Here is a 16,798-nt window from a genome sequence, read left to right as displayed (position 1 = left end):
ATGGGTATCATTTTAATCGTATTGACCCACAGAATAAAGAACACATGTTATTTTTACTGTAAAGTGTACAGTGTGAAAACGAAACCCTCCAAAATGTGCAAAATTGTGGTTTTTATTTAAATTTCCTCCCTAAAAAATAATTTGTTCACCGCACATTTTATGGTAAAAATTTGAGGTTTCATTACAGAGTACAATTGGTCACGCAAAAAACAAGCCCTTATATGAATCTGTAGATGGAAATATAAAAGTTATGGATTTTAGAAGGCGAGGAGAAAAAAACAAAAACGCAAAAATAAAATTGTCCTGGTCCTTAAGGTTAAAATGGGCTTGGTCCTTAAGGGGTTAAACAGTTGAGCTACTGCTACAAATGGCACCAGGATACCTATGCCAAACTATTTTTGCAGCACCATTAAAAGGCTTATGTGCATGAATTAAATGGGCACTGTCAGTGTTATAGGAGTAATGGGGAAAGAAGAAGAATTTGGCAAAAAATCAAGGTTTAAAATAAATTGGAAGAAATCTGCACTTATCCCATTGGATAAAGCCATAGATAGACCAATAGGTAATATTAAAATATTAAAGTAAGATGAGAATTTTGAATATCTTGGAGTAATAGTTTCAAATAATATTCAAGAATTTGAGAAATTGAATATCTGCCCGTTGAAGGAGAAAATTGTAAACAAATGTCAGATTTGGAGTAAATTTGCATTATATATGACTGATAAAATTGCTTTGGTAAAAATGGTTGCAAGCTGCAAGGAGGTAGTAGATCCGCTGAGCCTGTGTGGATGATGGCTTGGGCCATGTCACGGAGCAGAGTCTAAGATGCCGCTGGTTTTCACCAGTGCCTGCCGCAAAGTGGGATAGACTTTCTACGGCAGTCGGCACCCAGGTCACTACCCCTGACACGACTCGTCCACACAGGCTGCTAAGAAGAAGATGTGGCACAGGATGAATATGACAACTCGTAGTCAGGATAGCAGAAGGTCAGGGCAGGCGGCACGGTAGCGAGAATATGGACTTAGCAAGGGGTCAAAAGGCAAGCGGCACAGGAGCAAGGTCAGGTCACGGAGCAGATAGGTCAGGAACGCGGTAAGGCAAGACACAATAAACGCCTTCACTAGGGCACTAGGCACACAAAGATCCGGCAAGGGGTTGTGGGAGGGGCACATACTTATAGAGAAGGGACAGGTGCAAACAATATTCAAGGGCGCACTGGCCCTTTAAATCTTAGAGCTCTGGCACGACGATGAGAGAGTACTGAGGACACAACAGAAGAAGGTGAGTGACGGCCCAAGATTTGCAAATCCCGGACCCACCGGAGAACAGATGGAGAGTGCTCACGGCCAGTGTGACCGGACACAGCGTTTGTCCTAACAATGGTACAGTTACCTATGGTGTTCCACTATTTTAGGGTGACCCCAATTGGGATTAGAAATAAATTCTTTGAGGAGATAGATAGGAAGATAACTGAGTTTGTATGGGGTGGGAAAAAAGTTCGGCTTAAGAGCTGTTACCTGAACCCTCAAATGGAGAAAGGGGGTCTGGGTGTTCTCAATTTCTATTACTACTATGTAGTAACACAGATAATATATATTACACAAGAAGTTGAACTATTGATTAAGATACTTAGAGTAAAGGGGATTAAAGGGGTAGACATTTGGGAGTTTTTAGAGAGTGGGAAATTAGGGAAGAGAGAATTTAGTAAAGAGTTGAGTATACAAGCACTAGGTGGTTGAAATTTAGAAAATTGTTGTGTGGTGTCCCAGTACAGGTACATTGTGTCAAGGTATTGTAGGCCCTGTCAGATTGAGACCTCCAGTGTCCTGGGGGCTCCCCTGCAGGGACTCAACCATTTCTAATATGTATTTGCACTGTTATAACTTAATAATCTGTTATTAGTTATTTGTAGCTTTAAGTATGTTACCTAGCAACCTCATGTTCAGTTAGGGTATGTGAGAGTGGAGGACTGAGGGCTAGACTAAACTTTTGTGTAAGGTATTATGTTATTGCTTGTATGTAACTTTATTGTTAATCCTAAAGGCGAGACAGACAACTCTATGATACACATCTGCCTGGCCAATGGGCTTTAGTTTAGCCTTCCCTCATAAGGGGTGGCATTTCCTGTGTAGTTCAGTCTAGGTGGAGTTCTGGAGAGTTCAGCAGTTCAGGAGTGGAGTGGTGTGCAGGTGTTCAGGAGTGCAGAAGTTCAGGAGAGAAGCTGAGTTCAGAGTGAAGAATCATCAACTCATTTCAGTCAGAGTACAGAGTGGAGAAATATCAAGCCTTTACTTCAGCCTTGATCAGAGAATTCCTAAAGGACAAGTCACTATCTTCCGGCGAAAAGCCACAAATCAACCGACACTTCAGTAAGTGACTTTAATCTCAAGCCTAATATAGCGCAGAGCTAAAACTCCTAGTCCGGCCGTAAGAGCCAAGCATATATGCAATATCAAGTCCAGGCACTGCAAGCTGTGTGGTTCTCTAGAGACGGTCTGTTAACCCTTTGGGAGACTTTGGTTGAGCGCTGTGAAGATTGTACCACCTATCTTCAAGTTAGTAAAGCCTCCGTTAAACTGCAACCTAGTGTGGAGTCAATTCTTTCCTTGCTAGCCTGTGGGGAGACGGAGTTCCCCGGACCTGTAGTACCCCGGGAGATACCAAGACTACAGTGGCGTCACGTGACATTAAGGGTTAATACTATCCGACCCTGGGTTAATACCCCCAAGAACCAAGTAGCTAACCCCAGCGTAGCGGTGGCTGCGGACCTCACCCATGACCACCACAGTTGGGAGTTTTGAGTTCACACCAATATGGAATAATATGCACATGAATGAATTTTTGAAAATTACGAAATTCAAAAATTGGAGAGAGAAGGGTATCGATAAGGTACTCCATTTATTTGAAGATGGGAATTTGAAGGGGTTGGCACAAATTTGTAATGAGTTTGGGTTACAGGAAAAGAAGAAATTTGCTTATTTTCAAGTGAAAAAGAAGTGGGAGGAGAATGTAAGAGGTATAAAGGAGAAGGAATGGGAGGATGTCTTTAAAAAGGTTAAGAGGGCATCAGTTAATATGAACCACCATATGTCTTTCTGGAAATTGAATCATAGGGTTTATTATACCCTAAAGCTTCTTGAGAAAATGGGTTTAAGAAAGGACACTGTGTCCAAAATGCAAGAGAGAAGAAGCTTATTTAATGCACTTAATCTGGGAATGTTGGAGAGTTAATTAATTTTTGGAGAGTGTGTATAAGAACATTTTGGAGAATTTTAAGTTTACTCTACCGTTTGATGTCTGAAATTTAGTTTAAAAAGTTTTTTAAAAAATGGGTACTGTCAGATATACTAACTTTTCATATGATATAAAACATGCAAACACAATATATTTAGCAATTACTTTCATCAGAAAAAATATCAGTAGTTCATACTGAAAAAGCCAGTCAAAAAGTGGCCACTTGGGGTCCCCCTGCCTCCGGGGACACATAGCAGTCCTGCAGTGTCCAGTGGTCATCGACACGTCATGGACACCATGAAGGATTTACAGGGCTGCAGGCAGGTCCAGAGCTGCTGTGCCTTCTCCAAGCCCTCTGTGAGTCACAGCAGAGTGAGGTTGGAGGAGGGGGAATCACAGTGAGGAGAAGAGAGGGACATGCCCCACGCCTCTGCATGAACATATTTATTTATAAATATTTATGCATAGAACCATGTAAGTATTTACTGTTGTTTTGATTTAGGTATCGCAACCCTCGACAAAGCCAGTTTGCTGGTGAAACATCAGGGAGGCTATGTATTGTTTAAAAGCAGCGAGCCCCTTGACACTTATACATACAGATATGCCAATACCACAATGTATTTACAGTGAATAGTTTACCCCAGGAGAGTTGTGAAAGACCATTATTGAGTCCAATATAATCATAATAGCTACTGTTAGATTAAACTTGCACTAAACTAAGAGACAGTAGTCCTTAATAAAGTTAACAAGGTAATCTAATAGCTATAGATATAAAGTGGTGGCAATCAAGATACCTAGTGAGGGCGAGTCCACAAAGTGTTATTAAATATTGATTTAAGTATCAACAGGTTTGACTGTCAACTTCCATTCATTTTACTTACTCAATGTATTTGAATGTTATCTTCTGCGGTTGCCCACAAGAATGAATACGTTCCTGAATGTGCAAAGCAGCCAAGCGTAATGCAACACTGCATTTCATCTCCACTGCAAATCTCTCCTGAAGTACATCACTGCAGCTCTTTGGTGGCAGAACAATAAGAGGACAGATAATTGGGAGACACATATATATTCATATGTTATGTAGTAAAAATAGATATTTCATACACATAGTTTATGCAGCAATTTAAAACAGTGAACTTCTGCATATGTTAAATAGGTATTTCACCGCAAAACAAAAATTCTTTATTACTAGGACCACTGAAAAAACAAAACTATACTTACCTATCTCCGCTTCGCTGCAGCTCCTGATTTGTCCGTTTTCTGCCTTCTGCCTGATTCCAAGATTAGACCTCAGAGAAGGACCTGCTTGCTCAGCCAATCACTGTTTGCAGGAGCTACAGTGAAACAGACTAAACAGGAGTAGTGTTGAGCGGCACAGGCCATATTCGAATTCGCGAATATTCGCGAATATATGGACGAATATTCGTCATATATTCGCGAATATTCGCATATTCGAAAATAACGTATGCGAAAATAACATATGCGAAAATTAGCATATACAAGATTAGCATAAGCAAAAATTTGCATATGCGAAACTTAGCATATGCTAATTTTCACATATGCGAAAATTCGCACACCAGTCTCACACAGTAGTATTAGAGCCTTCTGTTCACCACACAAGCTGGAAGCAGAGAGGGATGATCACTGTGATGTGTACTGTGAAGAAAAAAATAAATAAAAAAAACCGAATATTCGTAATTACGAATATATAGTGCTATATTCGCGAATATTCGCTAATTCGCGAATATGCAATATTCGCGAATAAAATTCGTATTGCGAATATTCGCGAGCAACACTAAACAGGAGCTGCAATGAAACAGGAGCTGCAGCGGGTAGGTAAATATATTGTAATTTCTTTACAGCTACAACAATATAGGAATGATTTTAAAACATCAGAATAGTCCTTCAGGGTAGGGTCACACGTAGTGCATCCGCAGCATATTTTACGCTGTGGATGCGCTATTGCCCATCCCTAGAGTGTACCTCCAGCTGTGCACATGTGTCCGCTGCTACAAGCAGACACAGAGGGACCTGAGAGTTGTGCGTGGATGAGCAGCTCTCCAGACATCGCAGCCGCTCCCCCTACTCCCTGAGTAAGAGTCTGTTCATAGTGGTGGATTGCTTTTGCAAGCAGGACACATGGACACAGCTGGAGACACACCTCAGGGAAGGGCAGATGTGTTACATGTAACCCTACCCTAAGTGTACCCGTCATTAACAAAAACTTTTTATATAATGTAGATAATACTATTATATGTATATTTGTAACATACGTTGATTAAAAAATGTGTATATTTTTGGGTGAAAAACTGCTTTCCCTGCAGCTATTATCTGTTTGTCTCTGGGAAGAGTCCAAACACAGGAAGTGAAGGCAGGACAAGCAGGGCTCTGTGCAGGCTCCTGGCTTGTCAATCATCCTCATGTGTGATCCGGAGGCATGTCACAGAGCTTCACTGCACAGAACCCTGCTTGTCCTCAGTGCATAGGGCCCTGTTGTCCTCCCTCACTTGATGTATTTGGACTCCTCACAGAGACACACATGCAATAGCTGCAGGGACAAAAATATACACATTTTGTAACCAATGTATATTACAAATATACATATATTGGTATAATCTACATTATATAAAAAGTTTTCGTTAACGACAGGTACACTTTAATGGAAGTTGAAGGGATATTCCGGGGAACTCAATTTATCCTCAATCCACAGGATTAGTGTCTGGTCAAGGGTTGGCTTAGTGGGCAGTCACTCCTGCTCGAGTTTCCCCAAAATACCCCTTTAAGAGGTATGTGTCATCAGTGTTGTCATTTTTATTAATTATAAATTATCCATTTTAGGATCTCTAACTGGGATTATTAATGTGTTTTACCCTTCAATACATGAAGTGTACATGGCTCATTATAAAAGCAAATGAACTGAGAAATGAGTAAAGCTGGAAAGGAGGAGTTGTAGCTATCTTGGATAAGTGTTAACAAGAGAAAACAGAGAGAGGACACGCTTGTTAGGATCCTGATTAAAAGAGTGCTGCAGCAGCTGAGAGGAATCTGCTTGCAAGTTGAGCAAGATTCAGAGCTGGTAGCAGAAAAGCAGGCACTGCCGCAGGCATGTACTCTAGCTCCCAGTTAGCGAAGACGTAGGATCGGCCTACCAAGTGCAATAAGGTAACAAGGGTAAGGGACCACAGGGATATAGGTGGATACCCCCAAAACCCTGTAACATTGGCCCTGATTTACCATTGTAAACCCAACATGTTTTGACGGGTTGTGCGCCAGATTCTGGCACATCATGCTAGAAATTCTGTCTGCTCTGGAATAAAAAAACAAACAAACAAAAAAAAAAAAAAAAAAACATAAATGGTTCAACTCTTCATTTTACTGAGAAAACATGAAAAAGGGGGCGTGGCTGTCAGGGGAAATGGGCATGGTCATCGGAAAGGGGGAGTATCCCCGACATTTTCACAAAAACCCAACATATATACTAAGGTTTTCACTGTAAATGTGAAGTGGATTTGAGTTGAGGAAAACCCCACAGCTCAGAGCAGGTGTAAATAAACTAAAATGTATGGAAAAGTGCAAAATGTAGGGAAACCTAAGTAAATACCATGAGAAAAATAATTGTAGGGAATTTAAACCCACAAAGAAAACTACACTAGTAAATCAGGGCCATTGTCTTTATTTTAACCGGTTGCTGTCTAAATACAAGCTGGCTAGTCCTGAGACAGCAAGCGGTGTATGGCGCGGGCTCCCAACTCGAGCCCACGTCATACCGGTCGACCCCCAGCTGATTCCTGTAGCTGGGGCCGCTGTTAATAGCCGACATGCGGCGATCGCCACAGGCGGCTATTAACCCTTCAGATCGCCACTGTCAAAGTTGGCAGCAGCTTCTAAAGGGACATTTAAACCATCCCAGATGTCAGCTGTAAATCAATGAGAAATCGCAAAATTATTTTTCCACTTGGCATTTTTCAGTTTGGCGTTTTTTTTTTTTTTTTTATCCTTTTGGAGTTTTTTCACTCTTTTTTTTAGCTCCTTGGCGGTTTTGCAAAATCGCAGCATGTTGAACCAATGGCGTTTTTCCCCCTGAAATCGTAGCATTTTTCTCCCATAGAAGTCTATGGGAATAAAAAAAATGCCAAGAAAAATGACATGTGGGTTTTAACTTTGGTGTTTTTGCAGGCATTTTTTATTCTTTTTTGGACCTTAGCGATCCAAAAAAGTGATGGAGAAACCTTTTAAAAAAATATTTCGTAGGGTACCATTAAAAAAAAAAAAAAGATACAGTAGTGATGGAAAAAATAGTATCTAACGAAATGTATCTTTTTTTTATAAGGAAAACAAGGATCAATTGTGGGCAGGTGGGGACCTAAAAATTTAGCCGACAATAATACAAAATGTAGTGTGTGTGTTTTTCCCTCTGTTTCTTAATTTTTTCCCATTTTTTAGGTAGTACAACTACTACTAGCATGGAACATACTGTTTCATGATGGGAGTAGTAGTACCTGTACTAAATGACAGATCGCCCCAGGTCCATTGCAATCCTCCTGTATAATGTATAGATGCGGTCGGCCAATCTTCTATGGTCCCCTGCACTGCCGTATATATACACATATTCATATTTCCTGTAGAGAGCTGTGATTGGCCAGATGGTTCCAGCCTATTACAACTCTCTGTGGGAAATATGAATAGGTGTATGTATACGTCAGTGCAGGGGACCATTGAAAAGTGGCCGGCCGCATCTATACATTATACAGGAGGATCACAGTGGGTTTCAGGAGTGACATCCATTGTGATCTTTCCTTAACTGCAGGAACTACTACTCCCAACATGGAGCACACTCTGCTCCATGCTTGGAGCTGTAGTACCTGCATTAATAGACAGATCGCGACAGGTGTCAGAAGTTACACTCGCTGCGCTCTGTCTATTAATGCAGGTACTACAGCTCCCAGCATGGAGCAGAGTGTGCTCCATATTGGGAGTAGTAGTACCTGCAATTAAGGAGAGATCACAGCTGCGATTGTCCTATCTATTGCAGAGATGCAGAGCGGCTTTCTCCTGCGCTCCGCATCTCTGCACTATACTCCGGCCAGTAATGTGAATAGAACATCACTCATTCATATTACCCTCTGAGAGCGGTGATTGGCTGCAACCATCCAGCCAATCCCCACTCTGGGCAGAAAATATGAATGAGTGATGTTTTATTCACATCACTGGCTGGATAGAGTACAGAGCAGAGATGCAAGCGCTGTATAGAGCCGCTCCGCATCTCTGCTATATTATGGACGTTCGCATCGGGTGTCACGACTGACACCCAGGGCGATATGTCTATTAATACAGGTACTACTACTCCCATCATGGAACAGTGTGTTCCATGCTGGGAGTAGTAGAACTACCTAAAAAAAATTAAAAATAGAGAAAAAAAAGTGAAACACACACACACAATTAAAAATGTATAAAAGACAGTTTTTTCTATCACTACTGCATCCTTTTTTTTTTTTTTTTTTAGTACCCAACAAATTTTGGGTACCAAAAAAAAAATGCCAAAGGGGACAAAAATGCAATTTCCACTCAAATGCAAAAAACGCAAGAAAAAAAACGCCAAACGCAGGAAAATGCTGTGGCGTTTTTTCAGGTGTTTTTTTCTTGCGTTTTTTTGGGGCCACAAAAAAAAAAAACAAGTAGAAGCTTAGCCTAATGGGACTAAAAGTGTAAAAGTTTGAATCACTCACCTTTTGCCAAATTCCATGTAAACATAATAAAAAAATAAACATATGTGGTATCGCCGCGTGCGTAAATGTCCAAACTATAAAAATGTTATGTTAATTAAACCGCACGGTCAAAGGCGTACACATAAAAAAAATTCAAATTCTAAAATTGCATATTTTTGGTCACTTTGTGTATCCTTTAAAAATGGATAAAAAGTGATCAAAAGTCCCATCAAAACAAAAATGGTATAGATAAAAACTTCAGATCAAGGCACAAAAAAAAATTTGCTCTCAAACATCCCCATATGTAAAAAAAAGTTATATGGGTCAGAAGATGACAATTTGACACATACTAATTTTGGTGCATGTAGTTATAATTTTTTTAAAGTAGTAAAATAAAATAAAACCTATATAAATGAGGTATCCTTGTAACCGTATGGACCTACAGAATAAAGATATGGTGTCATTTTTAATGAAAAGTGTACTGCATAGAATCGGAAGTCCCCAAAAGTTACAAAATGGAATTTTTTTCCCAGTTTTGCCCCACATATATTTTTTTTCTGGTTCCGCTGTAAATTTTGTGATGAAATGATTTTTGTCATCATAAAGTACAATTGGTGACGCCAAAAAAAAAGCCCTCATATGGGCCTGTATGTGCAAAATTGAAAGCGTTATGATTTTTAGAAGGTGATGAGGAAAAAACTAAAGTGCAAAAACAAAAAAACCCTGCGTCCTTAAGGGATTAAATTAATCCTGAAATCTTGCAGGTCAGTTCATGAGGCCATGTTGACAGGCTCTATTTAAACTAATATGTTTTAAAGTAGTACTTACCTGTAAGTAGAGATACTCAAAGGCAACTGGATCTTCCTGCAAGAGATCTAGAGGATCTTTTGGTACAAAGCAAACTCTGAAGAGACATCTATAGTCATGAGATTCTCTCTTTTGCACCACCTACAAAACACATTATTGCTAGATTTAATAATCTAAAGCTCATCTAACGTGCCATTCCAGTGCAGGAGGGTTTGTTGCTGCATTTTGCACAGGCCATAAAGCACCAATTTTATTTCACAAATTAGGAAGGCATTGTTAACATAAAATCTATAGAGGGAATGTGTTAGCAGAAAAATACCTACACGTTTTTACGTAAAACTTATTTTTAAACAATTTATGGTGTTTATTTTACTATCTATATTATAATATAATGCTGAAATGTTCCATTCCATTTTGGCCATTTCGGCCTAAAACTAAGCTAAGATTTCCTATTCTGTACAGATCACTTTCAAGGAGGGCCATCCTTACCATTACAGACGGGGTTACAGTGAAAGCTGATACCAGTGTTTAGATAACACAAGATGTACCCCCACTCATGGTAGCTGAAGCTAAGAGGACAGCCTCCCGTTCCCTAATGAATGACCTCTGGACAGGTCTCAGTGCACACCCAGAAAACGCCCATTCTTTTGAATACGGTCTGGGCCAGTCTATTATGTCTATGCAAATGCTGTTAAAAACAGCTCAGGCAAGATGCATGTTCCCATAATAATGTCATATAAATGAAATAAATAAAAAAAATTCCAATAAGAAAATAGAAACAGATTAAAAAAAAGAACATCTATCAGTGTGTATTCTCTTGCTGCCTGCTGAGTAAAGTTCCAGAGCTTTAATCATTTTATCTATGGCACATGCCTAAAGCCTAGCGATGCCCCTGGCTATTGCTCTATCTCAGAGATTAGTTTGGGAGCTTCCCACTGATGAGTTAGTCCTACCTTCTGGCATCCGTGCTCCATGTCTCTGCACCGTTGATAAGAAATAAAGAAAATTGCACCGTATCCTGGTGAGTGACGTCCCTCTATTTCTCCTTTGTGCATACTTTTGGGAAGTTATGCTGTCTTGGCATTTTAGTCATGAACATAGAGTTTAGTATGAGCACTATGGTTTGCAGCTCATCATTATAAATATACTTAAAGGGAACCTGTCACTAAGAGGCAACATATTATATAGGGTAAAGTAACATTTCCCACCATATCCGGATGTCCTTCTGCCTGTCCATGACAGTGTGGAAAACAAGTTTTAAAATGGTAATGGGGCTCAAGTAGTCATAGGGGTGTGCAACATTCCGAACTAGTCACTGCAACCCGAGCTGTAATCATAACTAATCAGGCTCTTATCAAGCCTACTCAGGTGTGATAAGGTGTGATTGACAGCCCCGCTCTGCTCCATGAAGTCTCTCACTAGACCGTAGCTGCTTAATGCTCAGAGATATTGCTGGTACTGGACCTGCGCAAGATTTCATTGAAAAGTGGTCGGCCATGCCCCAGCTGCCAATCACGCCTAATCACACTTAAGTAAGTGCAATTACAGCCTGTGGTGTGGCAACTACTTGGGGATGTCACATGCACAAAATGAGTACTTGAGCCTCATTAGCATACAACGATGGACACTTTGTAAACTAGTTATCCACACTATTGCAGATGGGCAGAAGGACATCCAGACATGGTGAGAAACCTTATTTTGCCCTATATAACATGTTGCCACCAGGTAAGGTAAGACCTCGGTGACAGGCTCCATTAAATTAATTTATTTATTTATTTATTTTGCATATGGTCTTTTAAAATGTGCTATCTTTGTTGTTGATACTTTTCATATTATATATTTTACATACTCACTGGTGCCACCAATAGGCACAGCTGTGTATTTATTTGTTTTTTGTTTGTGCTATGCTTGAGCCAGGTAGGCCCAGCTTGTTGCTATTGTTCAGCTCAGCAGGAGGAGCTGTTTTTTTTTAAATCATAATAGTCACTAATAAGTAACACTTAGGCCATGTTCACTCGACAGAATTTTTCAAATCCAGCAGAAAAATCCCACTCAGAAATTCAATTGCAGCAGAGTTCTGTTGTTTTTAATGGAATTCTGCTGTACCGTGCACACAACGGAATTTCCACAGTGGAAACATCTGCTGCAGAAATCCGATTCCAGCCTCCACATGTGAATTCTTTCGGAGGAATTTCCACAGTGGAAAAATCTGCCGCAGAAATCTGATTCCGGCCTCCGCATGTGAATTCTTTCGGAGGAATTTCCACAGTGGAAACATCTGCCGCAGAAATATGATTCCGCCCTCCGCATGTCAATTCTTTCTGCGGAGTCCACTTGGAAATGCTTTGCCCTCTAATATTCCACAAATATTCCGCCGTGTGAACATAGCCTTATGCTCAGTTCCTAACAATGGATAGAGAAGTTGCATAGTAACATAGTTCCACAACCCTAATTGAGAATTGAAATTGATTGGAATTGGGCTCTGTTTTCTGGCCCCAAACGAAGTCTTTAAAGGAGCTATCCAGTGGTGAACAACTTATCCCCTATCCTAAGGATAGGTGATAAGTTGCAGATCGCGGGGGTCCGACCGCAATCTCCTGTACCATGCCCCGACAGCCCGCGGGAAGGGGGTGTGTCGACCACCGCACGAAGCGGCGGCCGACACGCCCCCTCAATACAACTTTATGGCAGAGCCAGAGCACTGCCTTCGGCAATCTCCGGCTCTGCCATTGAGATGTATTGAGGGGGCGTGTCGGCCGCCACTTCATGCTGTGGTTGACACCCGCTATCTGGCCGGAGAGCCTGGCCCCCATACAGAGAGATCGCAGGGGGCCCCAGCGGTCAGACTCCCCGTGATCTCAAACTTATCCCCTATCCTTAGGATAGGGGATAAGATTTTCACCACTGGACTACCCCTTTAACTGAGCCTCCAACGCAGATGTGAATAATGCCTAACAACAATTTAGGAAATATCATAAAAATCTACATACATCATTCTGATAGAAAAATAAAACATTACAATATTGTAGGTTACTCTATAAAATTGCCAAGCTTACCTGTTCTATAAGTTCATCTTCATAAAGTATATAAAGCTTTGAGATATTATATTGCTCTTCTAGAGCTAGTGCAAAATGCTCAATTACATTGATGGAAAGCTTCTCCTTAAGGGTCATAAGGATGTCCTGAAAAAAAAACAATATTAGTAGCAGTTATTGTACCAGGGTTACTCATTTTCTGAAGACTTTACCTATAATATTACATAGCTGCACCCCCTACTTTTATACCGAACCCCCTAATAGTCTACATCAATTCTTTCAATTTCTACTGTGGGTGCATAATACATTTAGTTGGTCTAAGCTCCATGGAGACATAATAAAATATACAGTTCTGACAAAGCATGGACATGTCAATGATAATGGACAGCCATAAACATGCTGTTTCATTGTGGGTTGTATCAGCTTGTATCACCAAGTATTACAGCTTGGACCCATTGGAGTGATAATAAGGCAGCAGCATCCAAACACAATAAGCATAAACAGGTATAATATCATTATAAATTATAAGTTCATCTATACGTCTACCTTAACAGTTGTTTTCCTCTCAAATTTGAAAGCTTTTGTCTGACCATTTTCCAAGTAGACTTTAAGGACATTAGGCATAAACAGAAGTGAATTCCCCTGAAAAAAACAACAAAAGAGCAGCATGTTAGAAACATACAAGAGGATGGACTCCTATTTATTGACATAAATCCTTGAAAATTCCTCTGAGAATATGGTATGGCCTTAAACCAGATTATGTCTTATTTACAGAATGTGATAGCAGGAAATTCACTTTACTGTAAATTACAAAATAGCAAATGGGAGGCAAATGGATGAGAGCAAAGGTCCATATTAATTCTGGGAGAAATGTGGTTTTTAGATAGTATAGATCATTCATAGAAAGCCATTATTACACAAAACAAATCATGCTGGTAAAATAAACTAACTTCATGGTCCACAGTTCAATGAAAGACAACTATATACCTATCAAATGTTTAAAGCTGTGTTCACACATTGCATAGTTTTGCTGCTTAATGCATGAGAAAGAAGCAATACGATCCAGCATCACTCGATAAAACTTCAAACTTTTATCGAACCATTTAAAATTCTATGATACAGAACAATGCACACCACCTAACTATGACCACACCACTAGAGCCGGACACGTTTTGGGCGCATGCGCACCCTTGATGACTGATGCACCTGTGCGCTGCTACTCCTCTTTAAGCATACACCCAAGTAAGAGGAGCAGAAACTTGACATTAAAAACATCAATTAAAACTTCATGTATTCACAGGTAACCCATAAGAATATCCTAGTTATACCGCATGATTTTTGGACATTTTACTATTGCAATCTATCTAGCAAAAATGTGAGCCTTACTGTCACAATGGTATAATACGATATTCTAATATGCATATATTGTATTATACCAAGCAGAAAAGAGAGAGACGATTGGGCACTGCACTGCACCCCGTGAAACGAGCAGAGCTGGAGCGGCAGGAGCTTGCACCTGGATGACAACGCTGTTTCACGACGCAAGCCATTTCCTCAGGTCTAGACCTAGTAGCAGGTTCCATGCTCATTGGCAGCCATGACCGGCTCTTCACTATCATAGCTTATTAAGCCCCCATCAATGTGTTTGCTATATATTTCTGCCTGCCCTCCTCATAATTTTTTTATTTGATCACCTAATCAGTGTGGCATCATACACAAGAATTATTAGTTGGTCTGGTGCCTGTCTCCATATAAGTCATCTTTGCCCTACATATTTGGGGACACGGTCTCTTAGATTACAGGTCTAGTAATCTGGATACTGTATTATCAATTTTTGAATGTCACTATAAGATGGGTGTGGCTGTCGCATCTGCAACAAGTCACTACACTTGTGGGCAGGATTCCAACACAAGAGACTGATATGAATTCGATGCTAGACTGATAAGAATTCAAAACTAGCAACCCTTGTCTAGTTATGGATCTAATATATATTTTTGCCTACCTGCTGTGTACATTTATTCATGTATTTGTTAATATATAAAACAACCACACACCAGTATTCTACTGTGGCCTCCTCTCACTCCCTGATGAGCCCTAAAAACTTGTGGGCGAAACGCGTTGACAAGAGAGGTCCGCGGATTTGTGTTTCAATTTATTATCTGTATATTTTTCTCCTACCCCTATCCACACTTAGTATCAGGAGATCCCCACCTAGTTAGGTAGGGACCCCAGTGTAGGAATTCACCTGTGCCCCATCCTCCCATCCTAGCACGTTACTGTTTATTACCTTATATTTGAGTAAAGCATCTATTTTTAATACTATCTGAGCCTAATTGGTGTTTCTCTAAGTATTATATTTGTTTTGTTCTCTCACCATCTTTTATACCAAACAACTACCCCCCCCCCGGCTGCTTTAGAGACAATGATCTCTTTATGGGTAACGAGCCACTCCAATGCCGTTCATCAGCTTTAGAAATATTAGGGGTGGGTTTAGGGTAGATGAGGGCTTTGATATCCTTTAATACCACTTTGTAGAAAATATCAATAGGGCTACCAGGAACTAACGTTGGATTAAACCTAGATCTATTACCTCCTGTAAAGGGTACCATGCCATCTGAATCTTCTGACAAAGACCCTTCATTTCCAGTCTCCATAACTGATCCATCCCTTTCTAGATTGGCTAACATTCGGGTAGCTAGTACATCCTCATGGGAAAAATCCTTAACCACTGAAAACCCCAACGGACCTATGCAACAAGGGACATCAGCTTCAGCCATAAGTATTGCACTACTGACATTTTTATTTGATTTTGTATTTGCAAATAATTTTTTGAGGTTTAGTTTACGTATTACCCTAAAGAAACCTATCTCAAATTGGGTAACATCAAATTTATCACACAATCCAATATTCAAACCTCTATTGAGAACCCAAATACAGTCTCCAGAAGTTAAATTTAACACTAGCGAGGAGGCAGGGTCCGATCCCATGTCATAGACTTTGCTTTCTTTGCATGTCTCCAAGGATTTCATCTGCTTTCTCCGCCATCTCCTGCCACCCCTTTTTCTAAAGTGACTGATGCTGGGGCATTAGTGGAATTAGTGCTCGCAGTACCCTCCCTTGAGTCATCAGATAGAGAAGTGTCCGATTCAGTATTAAGAAAGTCTGACTGTAATATTTTTCTCTTACGGTAAAATGGTGGTCGTTTTTTATTCTTCTTCCAGGTCCCCATCTTGTTCTGTTGGGACTGTTTTCCCCTGTTAAATACCATATCCGTTTCGAAATCTTTCTTGTCCCTTAGGAACTTGTCTTTTTTAGTTTCTTTCAGGACTGTTTGAAGTTGTAGAAATTTCTTTTCCAAATTCTGGGAAAATGCAGTGTATTGGGGTTCGGATAACTTTGTGCGAAGCTCAAGTTTCGCTTTGCATAATTCTGCTGTTATACCCTCATAATCCTTCTGGCTTTTGCATTTTGATAGCTCGCACCCTCATTGTGTCAAACGCAGCGTACCCTACGGTCAATTCATTCGCCTTAAGCAAATTAATAACTATCACAATTATTTTTTGATTAAAGCTAAAGATTTAATGGATTGACTGCTAGAAAGGGGGTACCCTAAAAAGATTATTGAGAAAGCTTTTGATACTCACACCAACAGAGAAACTAAGGACATTTTTTTTCTTTTGCCAACACCCCCATGAATCACATTATGAATGGAGTACTGTGAAGAAATTAGTATATTGTTCAACAAGAGCAAGATTTGACAGGAGTTGACACCTCCAGTGCTATAGTTACCTTCAGTCGCAGTAAAACCATTGGTAATGTTTTAAAAACTAAGCAAGAAAATAATACCAAGAAGAAATAAACGTAATTGGTTAAAATATATAACTTTGATTGGGAATATGAAATTTAAAAATTATTCCATTTGCCAAAAAAACTTAGCAGTAGGTACTTTCTCCCTCGGTGCTTGCAGGGTCAACGTGAGACAATTGATTACCTGTCAGAGCACGTTCGTAGTGTACT

At 40.1% G+C, this 16,798-nt stretch overlaps 1 protein-coding gene across 3 annotated transcripts in view; it reads right to left on the bottom strand.

Annotated features, from left to right (window-relative positions):
• The window catches only part of FRMPD1 (FERM and PDZ domain containing 1), a 202,935-nt gene that overhangs the window by 59,633 nt on the left and 126,504 nt on the right, over positions 1–16,798 (bottom strand). For all 3 annotated transcript variants that reach the window (XM_056518316.1, XM_056518318.1, XM_056518317.1), the window contains exons 7-10: positions 13,328–13,423; positions 12,803–12,928; positions 9,768–9,887; positions 4,116–4,252 (exon numbers count right to left, since the gene is read on the bottom strand). In XM_056518316.1, coding sequence (XP_056374291.1) covers positions 4,116–4,252; positions 9,768–9,887; positions 12,803–12,928; positions 13,328–13,423 — 479 coding nt within the window. The remainder of the gene's footprint in view (positions 1–4,115; positions 4,253–9,767; positions 9,888–12,802; positions 12,929–13,327; positions 13,424–16,798) is intronic.

Source organism: Hyla sarda, chromosome 1 (assembly GCF_029499605.1).
Source record: "Hyla sarda isolate aHylSar1 chromosome 1, aHylSar1.hap1, whole genome shotgun sequence".
Taxonomy (NCBI): domain Eukaryota; kingdom Metazoa; phylum Chordata; class Amphibia; order Anura; family Hylidae; genus Hyla; species Hyla sarda.
Note: the sequence above shows the minus strand (reverse complement) of the source record. Positions and strands in the feature narration are given on the sequence as shown.